General features: G+C 35.8%; 1 protein-coding gene across 1 annotated transcript in view; it reads right to left on the bottom strand.

Annotated features, from left to right (window-relative positions):
• The window catches only part of LOC149797359 (scavenger receptor cysteine-rich domain superfamily protein-like), a 203,561-nt gene extending 182,377 nt beyond the window's left edge, over window positions 1-21,184 (bottom strand). The window contains exon 1 of the mRNA XM_089962112.1: window positions 21,016-21,184. Within this exon, the coding sequence (XP_089818238.1) occupies window positions 21,016-21,057 (42 nt within the window). The 5' untranslated portion in view covers window positions 21,058-21,184. The remainder of the gene's footprint in view (window positions 1-21,015) is intronic.
• Window positions 21,185-22,462: the final 1,278 nt, after the last annotated feature.

The raw sequence follows: 22,462 nt of genomic DNA, 5'->3' as shown, positions 1-22,462 counted from the left end.
AATTCGAATATTATGTGGATATGTAAAAGTGACTAAATATCTCGTTGCCTGGACAAACAATCATGCGCTTCGTTTTTTTTTTTTCCGTGCATGTTTCTTATAACTTTGTCGCTAGGATTTATATTTCTTCTGATGGATAATTCTCGTGTCCGAGCTCTTCTCATAATCTATTCACTTAAGTGTTTTTACGATATGTATATATATATATATATATATATATATATATATATATATATATATATATATATATATATGAATATCCAATTTCAAATGGGTAATTATTTAATTTTGAATTTATGAAACAAGTTTACTGATGTCCAGCTTGTGCAAGCCGTGGTTCCTAAATTTAATTTTAAATCATTATCCTTTTAAGATTCTATGTATCACTTTGCTGATATTAACGTAAATAATTTAAAGAGAAAGAAGAATAAAACATGTCTTGCATACTGGCCCACACGATGTACCTTTCATTTTTTTTTTTTTTGCGCGTAAATATAGTCCCAGTAACCATCAAAATTATACATATTTTTTACAAAAAATAATTCAAATAGCAGATGTAATTCCAATTTAACAGAACATTTGACGCAGACAGTAGGCCTATCATATAAAATAGCTGACTTATTTTAGATAAATTATGCCATACAACTCTATTTTGATGAGATTGTTTACAATGTTTCAACCTAAAATGTGTCAGTTCACAACTAAGTATTACACCTGTGGAATTTGCATGTGAGTGGACGATTACTGGATGTGGTAATTCCAGATTTACTGTGATGTATTTGTGTCTTGATAGTTGCATTATCTCACCTGGAACTTTACAGCAGACAAGCTTATTTTATTTAGAGTCACAGCTGCATCAGATAATAAGAAGCATGACCTATTTGGAACTTCTTTACCGCAAAAAATAATGTGGTTGGATAGAAATCTGTCAGCTGACCAGCGTTTGTGCACATTCTTTTCTAAACTGATATGAGTTTATTTACTCCTAAAAATTGTTTGCGTAACGTGTTCCCACACAATGAATTATTCACAGCGATATCCACTATGCAAATATTGGCTAGGCCAACCTGTTTAGTACATGCAACCCAAATATACTTGTCCATGCGACATTTTTTTTTTTCCTCAGGAACTAAATATGTGTTTACTCTTACCAATTACACACTGTTTTATGCAGGCTCTATGAAGCACGTGATGCCACATCCTATAACAAACAACTTTATACAATATATTTATAATTGCTAGTTGGCCATCTGATAAGTTTACATGTAACATTACAAAATGGACGGGTAAAGGTGATAAAAAGGTGAAACGACTTAAATATTTGCATTAGTATTTAAACTTGTATGATTTATTTTTATTTTCAGTTAATGCAGATGAAAATTTGGTACATTACATTCTTTCAATCTACGTGACAATTACTGCAGTAGCAGTTAGTTTATCCAGTACATACATGCACATTATAAATTCATTATTTGCAATTAAACGGAAATGCCTAATATTACTCAAAAGTAGTTGTGAAATAGGTATCTAGATACAATCGCTTACAGTATAATAATTATCCATTTTTATACGTTTTATTAAAGCTTTATCTAATAGGAATGTCTTCTTGTTCATACCTCTTTTCACACTTATTTAACTTTTAAGCTGAACAGGTATCTATCAATAATGCCTTGTACATCGTCCGAAATGGTTAAACCACATGCTTGTCAAGGCTATACAATCTATCTCTAACAGCACTGATTGTTTTTAATGTGGCATCTTAAGTTGCACGGCTTTTAACCGGTCTCTTGTAAAACTTCGTTCACTCCTTAGGAAGAAGAGATTTGGATTCTAAGGTTGTACATCCCTATTATTTCCTGCTTATTTTGAACTGTTCCTATTAATTCTAAGGTCGTCGCGAATGTTAATGCAGGTATGCTCAGTCATTCGACTTGTTGTTGTTGTCGTAGGGTTTAACGCCATTTTTCAGCACATGATAGGCTACACATGGCGGCCAGTATACATGGTGGAGGAAGAACCCGGGAAACCCCCCGAAAAGAACCACCGACCCACGAGAAGCTTCTGGCAAGCTTTCTCACATACCCACATTAGCCGAATCCTAGACTGTCTATGTTATGGAAACTATCCCTAGACAAATATGTCCATGGGTGTGTGTATGTAATATGTAACCAGATATTTAGTGTAACCAAAATAAGTTTAAAATTTAGGAATTGAGAAGGAAACAGGTGCACTGTGAATGCAAGAAACTTGGAGAACGACTCTTAGATCAACCCCCGCAAACAAAAATGATTAATAAATAAATTGTGTTACAAAGTTCTTCTTAAGTTTTTACTGGATAAACAATACATAACAGCGGGAGTGGAAGTTAAGGTGGATTGGGGGGGGGGGGGTCACAACCAAGGCCGTTAGCTTATTATAGCTGAAGGTTGAGTGCCTGCTCACAAAAAAAATACCTCTTCCTGCTTATCTTAACAAGTTCATATGCATTCTAAGTAGTCATGAATATTGTCACTGTCTTCACTTTCATTAATGTAGTAATGATCATTCATTACGTCAAGTGTTTGTGTGTAAATGTGTGTTTGTGTGTGTACGTATTTTTTTTTTGGGGGGGGGGTTAGCCTGGGGAATGGAGTCCGAATAACCAGGCCCCTACAAACCCCATCCGGCCCTGATATTTAGTTTTGCATATAACACTGGAAACCAGTTTTACGCGATAATATGAGAACTTAACATAAAATGCATTTCTCAGGCCAGTTGTTGTCTTTTTTCATAAACATCTGTTTAGTTTTAAGGTGTATGGTTCTGTGATATATTTTTCATTAGTTAATGTACATGTTGAAACATCGAAGTAAAACATTGAACAGCAGCGTCTACATGTATGAACTATCCTGACTGACTGCTGTTGACAGGATGCTGGAATTTACAGTAGCAGGTGTAGCGGTTCATTTCAAAGTAAGGCAGATTCCTTAAACCAGGGGCAGGCGATTCATGTAGATTCCATGGAAACAGTGAGGGCAGAAATCACTTGGTATTCTTCATTGAAATCACGTTGTTCATGACATGAATGGACACTGATAGAGTAAAAGGAGCCAATACATTGAACACAATTCAGTGTCGTTAAATGCTATGCTCTCTCAAAAACAATGCCATTTTCAAAGTTTATGGGTAAAAGTACAGAAAAACGTTTTCATACTTTAGCATGTGTATGTAGTTTATTTTAATATACGATGCCATGTTATTCGTATAGAATAAGCTTTGGAAAGATTTAATCATGAATGTCATAATGGTCCAGTGTTCTTGATCGTACGTCAGATATAAACAGTATAGTTTTCTTTTGTAGTCCCTTATCAAATTTTGCATGTGCTACTGCATTCATTAATTTCTTCAAAGTGGGTATTAGAAATAATATGGTAATAAAATGGAATCTATGACAAATTATTAATCAGTACACAAAACGTATCTGTGAAATAGTATTTATTGACAATGAACATCGAAGTTACCACTTGATGCAGAACAGTAAAGGTAGCCAGGCAATTTATTGGGATGTACACTACATAACGGACAGTGTAAGAAGATATCAAATGAAATTTAGAAACTCATTTTTTCTACGATACATTCCTTCGTCTTCATGCATTCCCAGCTAGGCCATTGATACACAGAACAAAAAATATTGTCACTGTATAGTTTGTACCGGTAAATGTATGAAATTGACATCTGCCCTGGTCGGGTTTACGATGTCAAGGGTTCTCCACTGTCTCTCTGTCCACTTCCACCGAATTCAGTGGGTGATCAGTAAAACACGGTGCGTGTACTGCACACACCCCACCCCACCCCACATACATACATATATATATATATATATATATATATATATATATATATATATATATATATATATATATATATATATATATATATATATATATACATATATATATATACATATATATATATATATATATATATATATATATATATATATATATATATATATATATATATATATATATATATATTACTTTATGATGGGACGATTATTCAAAATAATCAACTTTAGCTTGTTGTGGTTTTAAAATTTTACATTATGCTGGGGATGGGGATAGGAATGAGTATAAATCCACTGAGCAAAACCATCATCAAGTTTGTTTGTATTCTGAATTGCCAATCCTTCTTCTCGAATATTGCTTTCAAATAGTCAAATGTCTGTGCTTCATGGACTTATGCAGTGTTCCATCGATGACGTGGTTATGCATATGTCCAATAGTATAGATGCACAGACCTTTACATCCTCTAAACGCGTGACCTTAAGCTAACGCGGCTTCTAGTATAACTGTTGATGTGACCACGTTGCTTTCTTATCTTACGATATATTCTGAAAGATTTCCTTCAAAAAAAAGATTAGATTCAATGATAACCAAGTCTGATTCTGCAGCCTGGTTTGTTAGTTCATTCCATAAGTAGCACGTCGATTATTTACATCTAATCATATGTAAACAATATCTCTATATAACAAAACATTACCATGCGTGGCATCGAAATTCAAAATTGTGTATATAAATTTAATTTGTTTATTTGAATGACATATTGTTTTTAACACAGTGTGATAAAACATTTTGAAATCCATAACGTTTAACTAATTTGATGAATGTAGTCTCAGAATTTAAAAAGTCAAACAACAATTTGTTTTTCTTAATTAACAACATGAATAGCATTAATTATTTTTCATTTTTATATGAATATGTATGTCTCTTTGCTGATATTCAAATAATGTAATAAAATCTGGATAATATGGAATATATACAATGTGAAAATCACAAGGTAATAATCATCCCTTGACAAGTCTGGTTTCCCTATCAAACTACTATTTGTATTTATCGATTTTCGTTTTCAATGTACTAATTATATTAATCAATGGCTCATTATGCACACCCTGTTCCGTGATTATTTCAGGTTTCATTGCCTCCATGTTTTAAGTGTATTTCCGTTTCAACTGCTTATTGTAACCACTTAATGATAGAGACTATTTCATTTTTAAATTCATTTATATCCTTTGCAAACGTTTGCTCCATATCACATACATCTTAGCCCACAAACGTCATTAGTTTGCATAATTCATCGAACTGCATTATACCACACTAATATTAATCCCCACGTCTCGATCGACATAATATTTTGTATGTCTGAGATTGCTATATGTTACAGCTGGCCTTCGACCACAATTACCCTCCATGGGGTTGACCAAAATTATGAAGATATTTAATTAACAGTTAGTTGGTTGCATACTCTGTTTGCCAGCGACCTGTATTGTAAAGTTACTTATTGTTAAAGTAATGAAAGGGTATGCTTAAATACTTTATGAAATTTTATAGAACTTTGAATGTGCTTGATGCTTCAACAAAACAGTGAATTGTGTAATGTCGTTGCTTTCTGTGTCATTCAGACGCTTGAGTTACGTTTGTTTAGACTAATAATACATAAAAAGGAATCTGTCAACCTATGATGAAACCTTGCAGGATATATTCAACTAAGGTGGGTTAATGTGTACGAAAATGCGATAGAGATATATCAGTTATGGTAAAAGCTGCATACTATTGAATGCTTATGATAAAATAGAAGAAAACTAGTTGTGGACTGAGGCAAATGACATGCGTGTGGCGGTTATATTCAATATGTGTAAGTGCGTGAAAGGTACCATTCAGTTACCCAAATGATTCATGCTGTTTTTTTGTCACTGCATAAGAATGTTTAAAAATGTTGCATTTAACAAATATTACGAACGTATATGCATATGAAGCAGATTATATCACTTCGAAAGAGCATGAAATTAATGACTTAATTTCTTGCTCTTCTTTGTCAAACTTCGCTTTTCACTTCAACAGCGTAAAAAACTGATCCCTCCTTTTGCACCGAATTTTGTTTTAAATTCCGGATTTCAAACTTTTCGAACTGTCTTTTCGTTTTTATGTATTGAAATACTCATTAGGATGATGCGTTCCTCATCTTCATCTGTTGATACATACTTGTAAAGTTCAAACATTTCATCTCTCACATAGTGGGTCAAGAGAGCTTTTTTATCCGCCTCATGCTTTCAAAGTTCAAAAGCTACGAACACATGTTATAGCTTACTGATATATCGCTTTCATTTAACAACGTTTCTTTCTCCTGTAATTCTGAATTCACGGTGTCGAATAGTAAAATAACGAACTGAATGATACATGCGAAAACTTCAAAAAAGTTACTAATGATATAAAGGCTAACACTGATGCCTCCCAAAAGGACAGCGAGAGTCTAAAATGTGAAACTTGAGAGTTAATATTAAGACAACGGAGAGCCGATTGGACAAAAAAGAATCACATTCTCACTGAAGCCATTTTACTTTTCTATGGAAATCAGGGCCCCGCGAACGAAAATTAGGTCAACTGCGAGTCCAAGGTTAGGTCACTTATCCTGGGCAAACTTGATCTGCTGCACGAGTGAATACCGACATACAGCGTGTCCTCAGATTGGGGTCCAGAGAAAATAAGCCTATCAAGCACATAACTGTCAAATTTAATAGCTGTAGGGACAAGAAAAAACGTGCAGCTACAAGACCGTGAACAATTTATAAGAGGTGTTATCACGGAGTATCTGATGACTTTACACAGAGAGTTCTTGTTAACAAGAGGTCATTAATGTCATATTTAAATGATGGTAAAGAAAATGATCGTTTTGTATTTCTGAAACATTACACTTTAGTAATTGATGGCTCGATATTCAAGTATTACGAGATTATTGGTGACATGCTAAATGTTAGCAAAAATATGGACGTGGTTTTACACCTGCCAGTGGGCAAGAGTTACACCGGGGGAATGGTAATGGTGTCAGTGGTCTACTAATTCACAAATGAAACAATCGTCTGACGTCTAAATTGGTCGGTGCTACCAGAACCAATGTAATGAACTGTGATAGAGATGAAAATTCATAGAATGTCGGACGAGGCCTGTCTATGTCTAACAAGCAAACTTATGTTTGTACGAAGCAATGTAAACACCGTGCTATGTGTATTTGATTTAATTATATATGATTTAATATATATTTATTTCAATTTAATTGTATGTCAGTTTTAAAACTTTTTTGATTTTCATGCTATCGTAATGTAAATTTATTCACTGGAGATGACACTTTTTCCAGAAAATAGTTTGACCTTGACTGTTTAAATAAACACCAGCTGTTGACCTAGATCCTACCCTTGATTCAAAGTTAGTAGCAACCACGTAAATAAGTTCTATTTTTATTTTAAAATGTTTGGATGCTGTCGAGGTCAAGATGGGACTACGTGTATAAGATGTAAGATTTGTTTAAGAAAGAAATTATTTCTTAGAGTGACCGCTCCGGTTGCCTAGTGGTTAGAGTGTCCGCCTCGGATGCGGAAGGTCGTAGGTTCAATCCCCGGCCGAATCATACCAAAGACTTACAAAAATGGTACTAACAGCTGCCTCGCTTGGTGATCAGCATTAAAAGGTTAGTGTTAGGACTGGTTGGCCTGGTGTCGGGATATTGTAACTGGGTGGGACATCATACTACATGTCTGCGGCATGATGCCTCAGTGGTAGACATCACAATAAACTGCCACACTGCAGACATCGTAGCGATATGCCTGAAAAATTGTTAAAGCTACGTTAATATCCAAAAAACACACACACACACACACACATATTTCTTAGAGTAAAATAATTGGTTTCGTCAGGGCCATACTGGGTGTACGTGATCTTTAACATGTACATAATTTCTACGCGGTTCTGGAACATGATCACGTGACCCTCTTTCTGCGTTTTAGAATACGATATAACCATTATTATGGAGAGATATTCTCAGTTAGCTGGGCTCTTACACTTGAAGTTGTATGTTGTGCTGTTCGGAGTTATTTCAAATTACCTGGATTAAAAAGGATTAATTCAGTTATATTATTGAAAAATACGTGTGCTCATATGAAATTCCTGAGGAAAGACAGCTCTTATAAAAACAGTTTGGGATTTCCAAACCCGGAGTGATAATTTTTGTTTCTAAAAGGAATTGTAGACTTCAACACTACAAGTTACAGCATACGTCATCGTCTTCCATCTTGGAGTCTTCGTCGGGATTCGAACTTGAAGTCAGTAGAAGATTTTGTTATTAGGACTTCAAAAAATTTATTTTTGGATTATTCTTGGATTATTTTTGGATTTGATTCTTAGAATTGTAAGTTCATATTTTCACATTTTTACTCAATTTTTCCAAGGAAATAAATTATTATATTTTTTCAAAGCTTGTTGTACTCAATCTTTCTTGTGTTACTGTTTATTCGAGCCTAATCACGTAAGATACGAATTGGGGTCTCGTTCGGGTTAATTTTGAATTTTTCCTAGAATCTTTCAGAAAATTTTGTTTTTTGAAATTTGAACTCCCCTAATTTCTACATGTTTTAGTATCAGTAAGCTTTTTCTAAAATGTCATCAAAAGTGGAAATCTTTCTTTCAAATCCTATCCAGGAATAATTGGATCTTTTCAAATAAGACGAATTGATTCAACTTGCCAGAACATACGATCTTTCTGAGGTAAAAGCTTCCGTAAAGAAACAGGAAATAAGAAAAATTTTGGTTAATTATTTGGTAGAAAAGAATGTTTTGGATTAAAGTGCTTTGGTTTCGATCAGCAAGCCTGTATCAGACTGTGACATAAAAATGAAGGAATTAGAATTGAAATACAAAATATAATTGAGTTGAGGAAGCTGGACTTTTTGTAAGAAGAAAGAGAAAAACAAATGCAGTTACAAGTGGAGAAAGAAAAAAAATGAAATTGGAAAAAGAAAACGAGCTAGCGTTATTACAAAAATAACACAAATGTTATAATTTTGAGAAAGACAAAAATGAGACAGGAAAGAGAGAACGAAACACAAATGCATTTACAAGCGGAAGAAAAAGAGAAAGAAATACAAACGCAGTTACAAAAAGAACAAATCCATTTACAAGCGGAAGACAGAGAAAAATAAATAAATGCAATTACCAAAAGAACAAACGCAAATGCATTTAATTAAGGAAGAACGAGATAAAGTGAGGGAATATAAATTTAGAAAAAAAGAAATGTAACTGGCAAGGGAATAGCACATTCATATTTCAAATCAATCTTTAAGTTTTCATCTTTAAAAGAATATGAGATTAGTGCCCCTTTCAGAGAAAAAGAAATAGACAAATACTTTACTCGTTTTGAAAAAGTTACTGAAATTTGAAAAGGCAAAGGGAGCATTGGACTCATTACAATGTGTACTCACTGGTAAGGCTAGTGATATTTACAATTCACAGACAGTTCACGAAAGTGGTAACTATGATATGGTTAAAGAATGCATCTTAAAGGGTTATGAGTTGGTCCTTGAAGCTTATCGGCAAAAATTCAGAAACTATAGAAAAGATGTACAAACTCAAATCGAATTTGCTAGAGAATAATAGGAGTTGTTTGAGAGATGTCCATAGTGACATTAAGTCTTATCTTGACGAGCATCAGATTGAAACCTTGGAAAATGATGCTCGTGCTGCTGATGAGTATTCTTTAACTCATAAAGTTCGTTTGTAAATAACACTTCTACTCAACAGCCTTCTGTCAGAAAAGTATTTCAGCCTAATACAAGCCCGTTTGAAACTCAAACTGGCACAACTTTTAAAAATCAAACTTCAGAGAAGCTTGATTCAAGATCCTTGTCTCTTCCTACGTGTACCTATTGCAAGAAAAATGAAACAATATTTCTAATTGTTACAGCTTGAAAAATAGGCATCAGAATCAAGACAGGTCTATTCCAAATGCTGTTATATCTAAGAGGTCAAGGTCACGGCCTGTATTGAAAGCAATACATTTGTTGGGTCTAATAAACCCCAGTCTGATTTTATTATGGAATATTATGAACCAGTCATATTAAAGAGTTTTAGATCACTCTTGTGTGATTCGGCCGATCCTATCCCTATTAAAATTTTAAGGGACACAGGAACTTCTCAGTCTTTTTTTGACAGGTACTTTGCCTTGTTGTGAGAGTCTTCTTCTAATGAGAGTGTTCTTATTCAGGGAGTAGAGTGCGGCTTTGTTAATGGTCTTCTCCATTGTGTAAATTTGTCATCAGATTTAGTCTCAGGACCCGTGACAGTCGGATTAGTCTATGTTTTACTAGTTGAGGGCATTCATTGATTACTAGGCAACGACGTAGTTGGAGACAAGGTTGTGGTTAATCATTTTGTAACTGACAAGCCTTGCTTGGATCAGAAAGTCGATCCAATTGAAAAAGAATTCCCTGATTTATTTCCAACATGGGCAATTACCAGAGCTCTGACAAAGAAAGCTTTTGCGAATGATGTAGATTAGGAAAGTATTCATTTAGCTGACACATGTATTTGTCATGCTTTTTTATGAGGTCACTTTCACTCCTTGTTTGGATAAATCATAAGGTATTGATAACAGTGATATTCTTTTAACGACTCATTCTCTTTATTCTAATCAGGGTGATAAACGACAATCACTTGTCGTCGAACAGGAGAAAGATCCTGAGATCTTCTGTTTGTTTCAAAGGGACATTAGTGAAACTGAAGCTACTGAAGTTCCTGTCTGTTATTTCATAAATAAATGGAATTATTTTGAGGAAATGGAGACCTCCTGAGGTACCCGCTGTTGATGAATGGTCAGTGAACTATCACATTGTAGTTCCGAAACCTTATAGACGGTCTGGCCCATGAAACTCCGTTGGCTGGTCATTTAGGGATCAATGAAACTTATCACAAGATCTTAACTCACTTCCATTGGCCAAAATTGAAAAGCGATGTTAGTAAATACAATAGATCTTGTCATACCTGTCAAATGTTATAAAAACCAAATCAGAAAATTCCCAAGGCTCATCTACAACCAATTTCTGCCTTTGACGAACCATTTAGTAGAATTATGGAAAATTGCGTTGGTCCCTTATCTAAGACCAAGTCCGGTAACCAATACCTGTTGACCATTATGTGTTCGTCAACAAGGTTTTCGGAGGCAATTCCTTTGAGGAATATAAAATCTAAAATAATAGTAAAAGCTTCGATAAAGTCTTCTACTCAGTTTGGCGTTTCTAAATTTGTCAAAGCGGGTCAAGGTTCAAATTTTAGGTCTGGAACTTTCCAGCCTATACTGCTTCAATTTGGCATTCAGCAATTCAAGTCAGACGCGAAGTTATGATTTGATAGATCTAGAATGGAGAGAACTTGTGAGTTTGGTAATAATTGGGTCCTGTCTCTCTTGCTCATTCATCAATTTTTTCTTCAGATTAGATATTACGGCCCTTGCAAAGTTAAGAAGAAATTGAGTGAGTTAAATTCTAATATTAGTGCTCATGGGATCTAAATAAATTATAGAAGTACCAGTATATCGAAAAAGTTTAAACAAGCAATTAATTTAGTTGTACCTGTCCCACTCAATGAAGATTTATGTGAAGGAATATCATCGGATTCTACTGACATTGGAGTGATAAATCTTCGGAATTCAGAAAGTCAGAAAGTATGAAAGATCTGGACCAGAAACATTCACATTAGCAAGATTGAGAAAGAAATGAACTTAAACAGTTATTATTTGAATATGAGCACGTATTTCCAGATGTTCCTACAAGAACCAACAAAATCTTCCATGACGTTGAAATTGTAAAGTCTAAACCTGTCAAACAACACCCGTACATACTTGAATAAAGAAATTCAGTATTTGCTGGAGAATGATTTTATTGAGCCCTGTAAAAGTGACTGGAGTTCACCATGCATACTTGTCCCAATACCAGACAAAACTTTCCCTACGTGTCCTGATTATTGGAGGGTGAATAGAGTGACAAAAACAGATTCATTCCCATTACCAAGAATTGACGACTGGCATTCGTGACTCCAGACGGACTTTACAAATATAAAATAATGCCGTTTGGGATGATACGGTCGCCAAGTACATTTCGACGTATCGTGAATATGACTACCTTTGGTGTAGACAATTGTGATGCTTACATAGATGATGTCATCATCTACAACGACACCTGGAAAGATCATTTAGCAACAATTCGGAAATTCTTTGAAAGACTTACTGATGAATGTTTGACAATTAATTAATCTTAAAGTGAGTTCTACCGTGCCCATGTAACTTTTCTAGGACACATAGCGGGACATGGACAAGTTAAACCTATAGATGCTAAGGTCAAGGCTATCTCTGAATTTCCCGTGACTGTAAATAAAAAAGCAACTGATGCGATTTTTGGGTATGGCCCGATACTACCGAAAATTTTGTTCCAATTTGTCTATAAATGCTGAACCCCTGACAAATTTATTAAGTAAGAAAAACAAGTTCCTTTGGACTGAAACATGTCAGAAGGCTTTTGACAAGTTGAAAGCCATACTGAAAAGCGCGCCTGCTCTTACAGCTCCAAATTTCTGCCAGTCATTTAAACTGTCTTTTGATGCAAGTGATGTTGGAGTTGAAAGTTTTGATTCAAGAAGATGTAAATGGTATTGATCATCCATTGTGCTATTTTTCTAAGAAATTAAATAAGCACCAAAGAAATTATTCAACAATCGAGAAGGACTGTTTGGCTTTGATATTAGCATTACACCTTTTTGAAGTTTACCTTAGTTCAGCTCCTTCTTCGATTATTGTATTTAGTGAACATCGGTAAGATGAAGAATACAAATCAAAGACTACTAAGGTGTTGTTTGTTGTTACAGGAATATAATCTTGACATCAGGCACATCAAGAGAAAATATAATTTAATAGCAGACGCACTTTCGCGTGTATTACAATGTATTATTTAGGTACACTGTGTGTAATTTATATGAGTTATTTTTAACCTCATGTATAATTTGTATGTGATGAAAAGAAACCTTTATGCATACATATTTCTCCCCCCCCCCCAATGGGGAGAAGTGTTATGCATATTTGATTTAATTATATCTGATTTAATCTATATTTATTTCAATTTAATTGTTTGTCAGTTTTATTCTTTTATTATTTTTCATGCTAGTGTGATGTAAATTTATTCACTGGAGATGATACGTTTTCCAGAAAATAGTTTGACCTTGACTGTTTTAGTAAACACCAGTTGTTGATCCAGATCCTGACCTTGATTCAAAATTAGTAGCAACCAAGTAAAAAAAAATATTTTTATTTTAAAATGATTGGTTGTTGTCGAGGTCATGATGGGACTACGTGTTTAAGATGTAAACAATTTATTTTTATTTTTATTTCTTAGATTATAATGATTGGTTTTCGTAAGGGCCACGCTGGGTGTATGTGATCTTTAACAAGTACATAATTTCTACGAGGTTCTGGAACATGATCACGTAACCACCTTTCTGCGTTTTAGAATACGACATAACCTCTGATTTGGAGAGATATTCTCAGTTAGCTGGGCTCTTACACTGGAAGTTGTATATTGTGCTGTTTGGAATTATTTCAAATTACTTGGATTCAAAAGGATTAATTCAGTTATTTCCTGAGCAAAGTAAGCTCTTATAAAAATGTATTTGGATTTCCTAAACCAGAGTCATAATTCTTGTTTCTAAAAGGAACTGTAGACTTCAACACTACAGGTTACAGCATGGGTCATCGTCTTCCATCTTGGATTCTTCGTTGGGACTCGAACTTGAAATCATTAGAACAATTTTGTTATTAGGACTTCCAAAATTGTTATTCGTGGACTATTATTTTATTATTTTTTTATTTGATTCTTAAAATTGTAAGTTCATATTTGTTTATTGTTACAGAATTTTTTCCAGGGAATCAAATTTATATAATTTTTCAAAGCTTGTTGTTTTCACTCTTTCTTGTGTTACTGTTCATTCGAGCCTAAATACGAAACAATTGATATTTGATCATGGAACATGGAAGGTCTTTATAAATATACACAATCATGAACATTTTTCTTCAGTATTGTTCTAAATTCGACATTGTGAGTTAATGTAAAAAATGAGAGAGTATGAAGGATGTATTTTACATCTTTTTTTGAATGGATATAACCTTTTTTTTCTGCATAGGAATAATGCATTTTAGAAACAACGGTTGTATGTCTGCTTTTGTTAGAGATGTGTTACTGATATATGGTGGTGTGAGACATATTTTCTGAATTGGATAATTGTGTGATTGTACATATTAAATAGAATCTTTTCATATTGATAAAGATATCATTCTCTGTATGTATCCAGAAGTATCACCTGTATACGACCAAACTGAGGAAACAACTGGTATTAAGTTTTTCATATCATAATTAGCGAGAGTAAGATCAACATTTTCAAGTCCGCTTCTGGCAATTTTAACGCAAGAATAAAGGATTTCTTGGACTTTATCCTTGATGATAACTTAGAATGTATTTTTCGTGATGCACTATATGAGAATGATTCATTTTCACTGCCAAGGAAAAGCAAATACTGTGAAAAATATAATATTTTCGGAAAATCATGTTTGAAAATGAAATTGTACTTTTGGAATATACTACTTAAATGTCAATTTTACATGCACATGTAACGAAGAGGAGAGCATTGTGGACTACATTGTTAATTCATCAGGACTTTACCAGTTTATAATATGCTTCCTTGTTGAATAAAGAGACGATAGTTTAATGTTCCATTACATTGCACATTAAGGCTTCCTTATGATATTTCAGAGGATAATGCAAACAATTATTATACAGAGTACTTTTTTCTGAACAGTTAACCTATATGAGTTTAAGAAACTATTTTGTTAATTTTTACTGAGAGGCTCCTTCTAGTGCATTCAGAGATATGTTCATTGATTAACTAAAATTTCGACGAGTCCATAATTGTTTATTAAATTTCTTTTATACGATTGGGGATTGTCTAAAATTTGATGCAGTCTCTTGTATGAAAAAATCATCTCAACTTGTTGGGTGGGATTCTGAGTATTAAAGTAGCACAAGTGGCAAAATTAAGTTGTGATGCAGTTTTAGGGTAATAAGTAGATCTCTAGTTCTTGAGTTGTCAAAGAAAGAAACGTAGAAACAGATGCATTTTCTTGTTTCTGTGAAAGATAATCCACAAACAATTTAAAAATGCTTATATGATGTATCAACAGGACTTAATTTAGCAAATATAATATGTTTGGCTCATAATGGTGTCATTATTTTAAGAATCGACTATGTTCAGAAAGAGTCGTTCATGACAGTAATAAGGAGGAGCCTCTTTTAAGTAGACATCATGCAGATTGTGGTATACGAAATGAAACTGTATCTGAGAAGGAGGCTGCGTCCATTATATTTAGATTCAAATCTGGAAAGGCTTGTCATCCAAAAGGGGATGGGAATTTACTTGTATCAAATGTACCATGCCGCTTATCACAAAACTGTAGGACTTTTAAACAAAGTTTCCAATACTAGTATTACCATAGTTCATGGAGAGAATATGGCCTTACAAAAAATTCGTTCACTCCCGGCTTGAACTTGCTGACATTGTTTAGCGGATTGTTCAGCCGTGTCCATGGCGGGAAGAAGTTTTAACTCAGCAGGTGTTTTTGTCGGGTACTTGCTTCAGAGTCGCCCTGAAACACGTGTACTAATCGCTATGTCTCCGCCGAGATTTTCTGCTTAATCAACATACAAACGCGACCTTGATGATTCCGTACACAACTTTTGCCCTCAAACCGGCAAGTAAACTGTTGGGCAGGTCCATCACTTCTGCAAAGCAGACATTACGCAAGCATGTCGTAGGGTTGAATTCTTTGGTTTTACTGTCACACGCATTATTGAAAGCCTCGGTATAAATGATCCATACCGCTAGACCACGTTGTGAGATGATGATTGATTTCTCCGGCAGCAGAACGATCCATTTGTTCTGAGGTGCCAGCTCAAGAAACGGGCTGTATCTTGTCACTTCCAAAGCAAACAAACGAGTATAATACGACGCACTGATGCAGATTAACCACGAACCGGGTGTTTGAAATTTGAAGTGTTGTGCGTAGTCATAAGCGGCTACACGATAACATATGACAATACAGACATTTTAAAAGACCACATAACGTTCTTTTCTAGAGTCGATGACCTCGGCCTTAAGATCATCGTTTTCCTCTACCATAACGTAATATTGGAAGAAAAACAGAAATCCACTAGCCTCTTTCGCTCAACCGTGTGCCCACATCCAAGGTGTGACTCGCCTATTTTGCTAACTTGGTCATCTTCTTCTGCAAGACTGATGTTAACGACTTCTGAACTGTCATGCAGCGTGGTACGCAAAGAATACAGACTGATGCGAGTTCCGATCTGTAAAAGACGATCTATGCCATCGAAAAGGTCTGCACCTGTCATAATTTCCGATAAGGCCGACAATAAAGACCCTAGGAAGTCAAGACTGGTCGTGGAGTGGAAAGAAATTGGAAGTAGCCCTCATCTTTAATTATCACAAACAACATGCAAGTCAAAAATGTTTTTGTTCTTCAAAAAGTTCAAAGTTGATGAAAGAAACGTCTATAAAAGGCTCGGAGACTCATGGCCAAAGGGGCAGGTAAATAAAAGAATGTAGGTCCCGTCTATGAGGAGTTTGAAAATGATGCACACCTCATAAATCGGAATACTTGCGTATAGTTATTTGCGAGACTGGACCCAAAATAACACTGGCGGAAGCATCAGTAGCAAAATTATCGTTCCAAACCGAAATATCATTCAGGAATTGACCATTCGATGAGTATTCCAGATGACCACTGAGAGCTAAGATCAGTCACGTTTGACATGGCATTCCCTTCGCCACCCGATGTCCCCACCGCCACGGTTCATGACCTTGACATCACGCTGGATTCCTTACGGGTCTGCTAATACTGGCCAAACGTACATGTATACTCATTGGGAGGCATCTAATGCCTATGACATCATCAATGAAGTCAAGTGGCAAATCGGGATTGTGTAAACCGACGAGTTGGCCTACTGGATCAGAACGCCTAGCTCAACTCCCTGATTGCCATGACATACCTTGAGGTCGTCGGCCGGCTCTCGAAAGTGGCGGATGATTTCGACCATTCCACGTTGGGCAAGATAGAGCTCCTCAAAATTGAAATCAACGACAGTGCCGCTACCATATTAAGAAGCATCAGATGGAGGGCTGCATCGACCACGGCTGCGTCGCCGTTACTTTTCTCAGTTGGACCGCTACAACGACGTGTCCACCTGCAGCGTACGACCGACAATTATGCCATGGACAATGTCGATGATGTCTAGTACAATATAATTCTCGTGGCAAAGCCTGTAAATGAAGCACACCCAACCACCAGCCGTGTGTTGGGTTCTGTCAACATCCTTATCCTAATCTTTTCGCTATGAAAAGGTCAGCTGGATGTACAGAGAATATGTCCCTGCTCTATTTAGCTAGCTCACAGGTTTCGCTCATACCGGGTCGTGCCGAAGGTAATCAGATGTTCTTTGAAATATTGTCATTCGATGATTAATGCACGCTCCATCCGACCATTGATCAGCTGAATATATGCATTTTTCGACGCTTATAAAGAGACGACATGTTGCCATATGGTTTGTCTCAGTAAGCGACGGAGGTCGATATAGCGGCTTTACTGCCCTTATGCGTTCCTCGCGTACTCTTCACGGCCGACACATAAGCAGCCGGTGGGCGACCATGATAATCGTCTGGCATTTAACGCAACTAGAGTCATAGGCAAGACAATACTACAATGACCGAACAGCCTTTTAGACCAGAAGACAACGGCATACCTTTCCCAGCTCCGATTCCACCTTAGTCGAATGAATTTACGGTCCAGAGATTTATTGAGTAGATGATCACTTGGGGTACCTGAGGTCATCTGGTATAATTACAGTTTTGGTGCTGCAGCAGGCGCTGACGCGTCGGTGACAACACTTGCGTGATTATCTCTACGCCACAGATCCAGTAAGTGCGATTTCGGCGGCGCCCTTGTAGTGTCTATACGACGAAGAGCCTACATTCATGAGCGCGTAAAATCTGGTGATTTTTCAGATGAGATATTCTCTGTCACATCTAGCGCCTCAGATAAAATCTTCCCCTATTAGCTCATGGTATGGAACAATGGCACAGATTAGTCAACTATAAGCAAGTCTGTCAATGACCAGGTAATCGCAGGGGTTATAAAGGTCCTGTACAACATTGAATTATATTATATATCATTACCACTGTACAGGTGAGAGAAGATTAGGACCTGACCCTCTACATCCGCGGAGTCGCCCAGAGATCCCTGGTCCCGGATAAACATTTAGAACTCTAGCTACGCCTGCTGATAGAAGAGCTTTGGTCTGTACCCAACTTTCACCGACACACAAGTATTTCAACTCATCAGAATATCGGTGGTAGTAGAAGCCTTTATTGCAGAGTCAATGTAGAACTATTCCTCTGCAAGAAATATCTCTTTTCTGCATCTGAGGTATGTAATCTTATAAGGGAGATCGAAACTTATAAGACTTACAACCTATTCCTAAACTGTTTGTTTCTATATTACAATATTTGACAATGCTAAATGTTTGAACTTAATTACCTAATTGTTTATCAATTGGAATTTGTTAAAACTATTTAAGAACATCAGCCAATTTCGATTTACACGAAGTCGCTGAAACTGGTGCTAAGATAAATATTTTCGAATATATATATATATATATATATATATATATATATATATATATATATATATATATATATATACACACTTGAGTGTGAAATATATAAACTTATTGTCGCAATAATTTCCAGAAGTTTTTCATACCTACTGTGGCCTAAGTGGTTGAGCGTCAGCCTCGGATACGGGAATTCGCAGGTTCGAACTTCGGCCGAGTCATACCATAGAGTTATAAAATTAGTACTAGCAGCTGCCTCGCTTGGCGCTCAGCATTAAGAGGTTATTGGTAGGACTGGTCGATCTGGTGTCAGGATAATGTGACTTGGTGGGAGATGATGATAAGTGTCTGCGGCATGATGCCCCAGTGATATACATCACTATAGACTGCCAAGCTGCATACGTCATAGCAGTATGATTGAAAAAATTTTTAAAGTGACGTTAAAAGTCCAAATCAAACTCACACACTCCAAATCCTATATATATATAAATTTGTGTGTGAAATAAATATCATTATACTTTCACGTGTGAACATATAAGATTTCCCATCATGCAGTAACATCTACAAGTACATTGTGAGCTGGAACATATAAACAGAAACCGTAATAAATTATTGACATGGGGATTAAGCAAAGATGAAGAAATTTGACCCGACGCCATTCGCGTCTCCCTGAAGTTATTTTCCCGTACTTCCTTCACAGCGATGTTAAACCCTTTGTGTCGTCCTGCTTTGTTTTCAGATAGGGTCAAATAGTTTATAAAATCTCAAAAAGTTAATTTACTGTGAAGGAATCCAACCACTCTCTTAAGTCACGTAGTGCATATTTATATGATGAGCCCTTGAAAATGGGTGTTGTGCTGAAGAGTGAGTTATATTGTAAAAAAGGCAGTTCCCTCCCCTACGTAAATACTTTATATGTTTTATTTAATCTTGTGTATCAAAAACAATACATACGACTCGCTGAAATATCACGTTTTCTTGTTGTTGTTGTACCAGACGATGAAATATATCACGTATTAACTAATGACGTAATAAAGAACATCCTCTCTCGCTCACTCCCTCTCTCTCTCTCTCTATCCACCTCTGTCTGCGAGGGTTCGAGTCTCAAGCCCGGCCAGTGTGGGTACGTGAGAAAGTTTGCCAGTAGCTTCTCGTGGGTCCTTAGTTCTTTCCGGGGTTTTCCCGGGTTCTTCCTCCACTATTTATACTGGCCGCCATGTATAGCCTATCATGTGCTGAAAAATGGCGTTAAACCATATAAGAACAACAACAGCAACTACTTTTTGCACCCAACGGCGTCATTGGGGCTTTAATATTGCCACAAACACGATCATCCTTGCCAGCACTAATTTTACTGTAAATATATCAAACGATATTCACTGGGCAAGTTCACATTGTTTGGGTTCCCTGATTCGTACAAACACCACCAGCATTCCATGAAATAAAATATACTGAGGTCCTGATACGTTCTAAGATTTTAACATCACCTAGTTATGTTCAATTATATAAAAGTGATTTACATTATATATGTGTGTGTGTATGTGTGTGTGAGTGTGTGTGAGTGCAATCTGTGCAATAATATAAGTAGCACATGCAAGAGATTTAGTACTTCATTAGAAAATAGATAGACGTTGGTATATTTCAAGTAACGCACTCCAAAAATAGCCTAGATTTTTTTCATTTTCCTTTCACAGGTGAAAATATAAAGTAATGTAGTGAAAGTCCTGAGACAATTTTAATGCATGTAGTGGAGAAAACTATATTTACACCATATGTGCATGCAAGGCTCTATTATGTATTTATTTATGCCTAGTGTTTACTTGCTAGTTACGGCAATCGTTGTTATACACATACATCGCATAAAATGTATTACTAATGTGTCTAGCTTGGCATTACCGATGCCATACTTGGCTTCCTTTGTGACTAAAGGACCGATGAACGGTATGTCTAAATAAATACCTTAATAGCAAAACAAAATTTATGTCTAAACAAATACCTTAATAGCAAAACAAAATACAGGATAAGTATTCCTTACACATGTGACTGAAAAAAGTTTCATACATAATTCTACGCTTGGACTGTATTCATGTTTATATAAATAAATAAATAAATAAATAAATATTTAAAAAAATCAAACATTGAAGAAAATACAATATATGATTCAGTTCAATGTGTCATTTTACTATTTCAGCGGTTTGAAACTCATAAACCTAAAATATGTAGTCATATACTAGGCTCTTGAATCCTTATATATTTGGAACGAAAATATGTGAATAAATATGTTATTAAGTCACATAAGTAGAAACGATTTTGCGGGAAAATTATTGGGAAATCGATAACAGTGTTCTTATGATGAGTTAGAAAGCGGTTGTTTTTTGGCAGCAAATTTATAAGAAATAGCAACGAACTACAGTAACAAAAATAGTACCTACCAATAACAATAGTACGGTGAATAACACTTCAATGACATGCATTGTTATGGGCTTTCAGATCACACTCTCGTCTCCCGTCAATCAATATAGGTATGTGCTCTGGAATCAGGCGGAAATTGGACCCAGTTATTGCACTCCAGACAGGTAGACCTTAAATGTCAAGTCGATCTAGCAGCACACTCTTTTATCCCAGGCCCACAAACTGGGCAGGCTTTGTGATTAGTCACTTAATCAGACCAGCCAATGATCTGTCACTTGACTATATGCCTGTTGTCGAGCACATTTTCCAAGAGTGCAGTGAACAGAACAGAGGGAAAATTTTATTTTCCTTTAAGTTGTACTATACATTTTATATCTGGAAAGTGGGGAATGCTTACCTTTAGTTAACCTAAATCGGTCACATAGATGTTCATCACTGCAGAAGAGATACTTATAAAAAGAAACATTTAATACGAATTATGCTTTAAAGTAAACAGCAAGGAAATCATAAATATCCCCAGTGTTTGCAATAAAAATGGCGGCGGAGCAAAAATCTACAGGTCGCTTTAACTTCAGAGCGCTTATACGACTTACATACTTTGGTACGCTGAAATGTTTTCTCACTGTTACTAATCCAACAGACTAGCGTGAGAATGTATGTTACAGACCGTGGTTATGGCTATATGGCTGATAATGGGTAACCGCCTTAAATAACCCATGAATTTTACTCATATCGGTATAAAGGCAATTGTGCATGCGCAAACCCACGGAAAGTAAAAGTGACTAATGAATAGCCATGCAAGAGGACAGTCACGAGGTATAGAAGCCGGTGACCTGTATCAGTAACTTAAAAACTTCCATTACCACGTTACTATGATTCATATCTTTGAGCTTGTGAAGAAACAAATTATGTTAGATATTTATATATTTTTATACTTTAGGGAAATACTCGACTCTTTTATTGTCGATAAATCCGCTACCGGACGGTTTCTAATTTATGCTGGGGATTTCGGCGTTTTGCCATTTCCGTTAGCTCAGTTTCGAGCTCGGCCATGCTTATTATTTTATCCACAACAGCAACCGAGTACAGTTTACTTATGGTGTTGAGACTAGTTTGTCAGGCTGCGAGAAGTTCTGAATAAACATGTATTAGTGAATGTAATTGCATCTAAATTAATCTGCTAGCACCACCAGATACACCGTTTACTATCGATATAACCCTCACAATAACTGCGATGTGTGCACCTATGATGGCTGTCTTAGTCTTGAACAACAGTTGTCGCGCAAGCCCACATTTAGCATATACGACCACAAACATGAGTTTCTATTTCATCATCAACTAACTCTTGGTGATTTCATGTTGCAGTTCTTGTTCCGTTTGAATTATATTTTCACATCGGTAACATTGAGTGTATATCATAGTTCTTCTTTATATAATGTAATCGCTTTGTATAATTATTCGACAGGC

This window comes from Sinohyriopsis cumingii, chromosome 6 (genome assembly GCF_028554795.1).
Source record: "Sinohyriopsis cumingii isolate HCF-2022 chromosome 6, ASM2855479v2, whole genome shotgun sequence".
Lineage (NCBI taxonomy): Eukaryota > Metazoa > Mollusca > Bivalvia > Unionida > Unionidae > Sinohyriopsis > Sinohyriopsis cumingii.
Note: the sequence above shows the minus strand (reverse complement) of the source record. Positions and strands in the feature narration are given on the sequence as shown.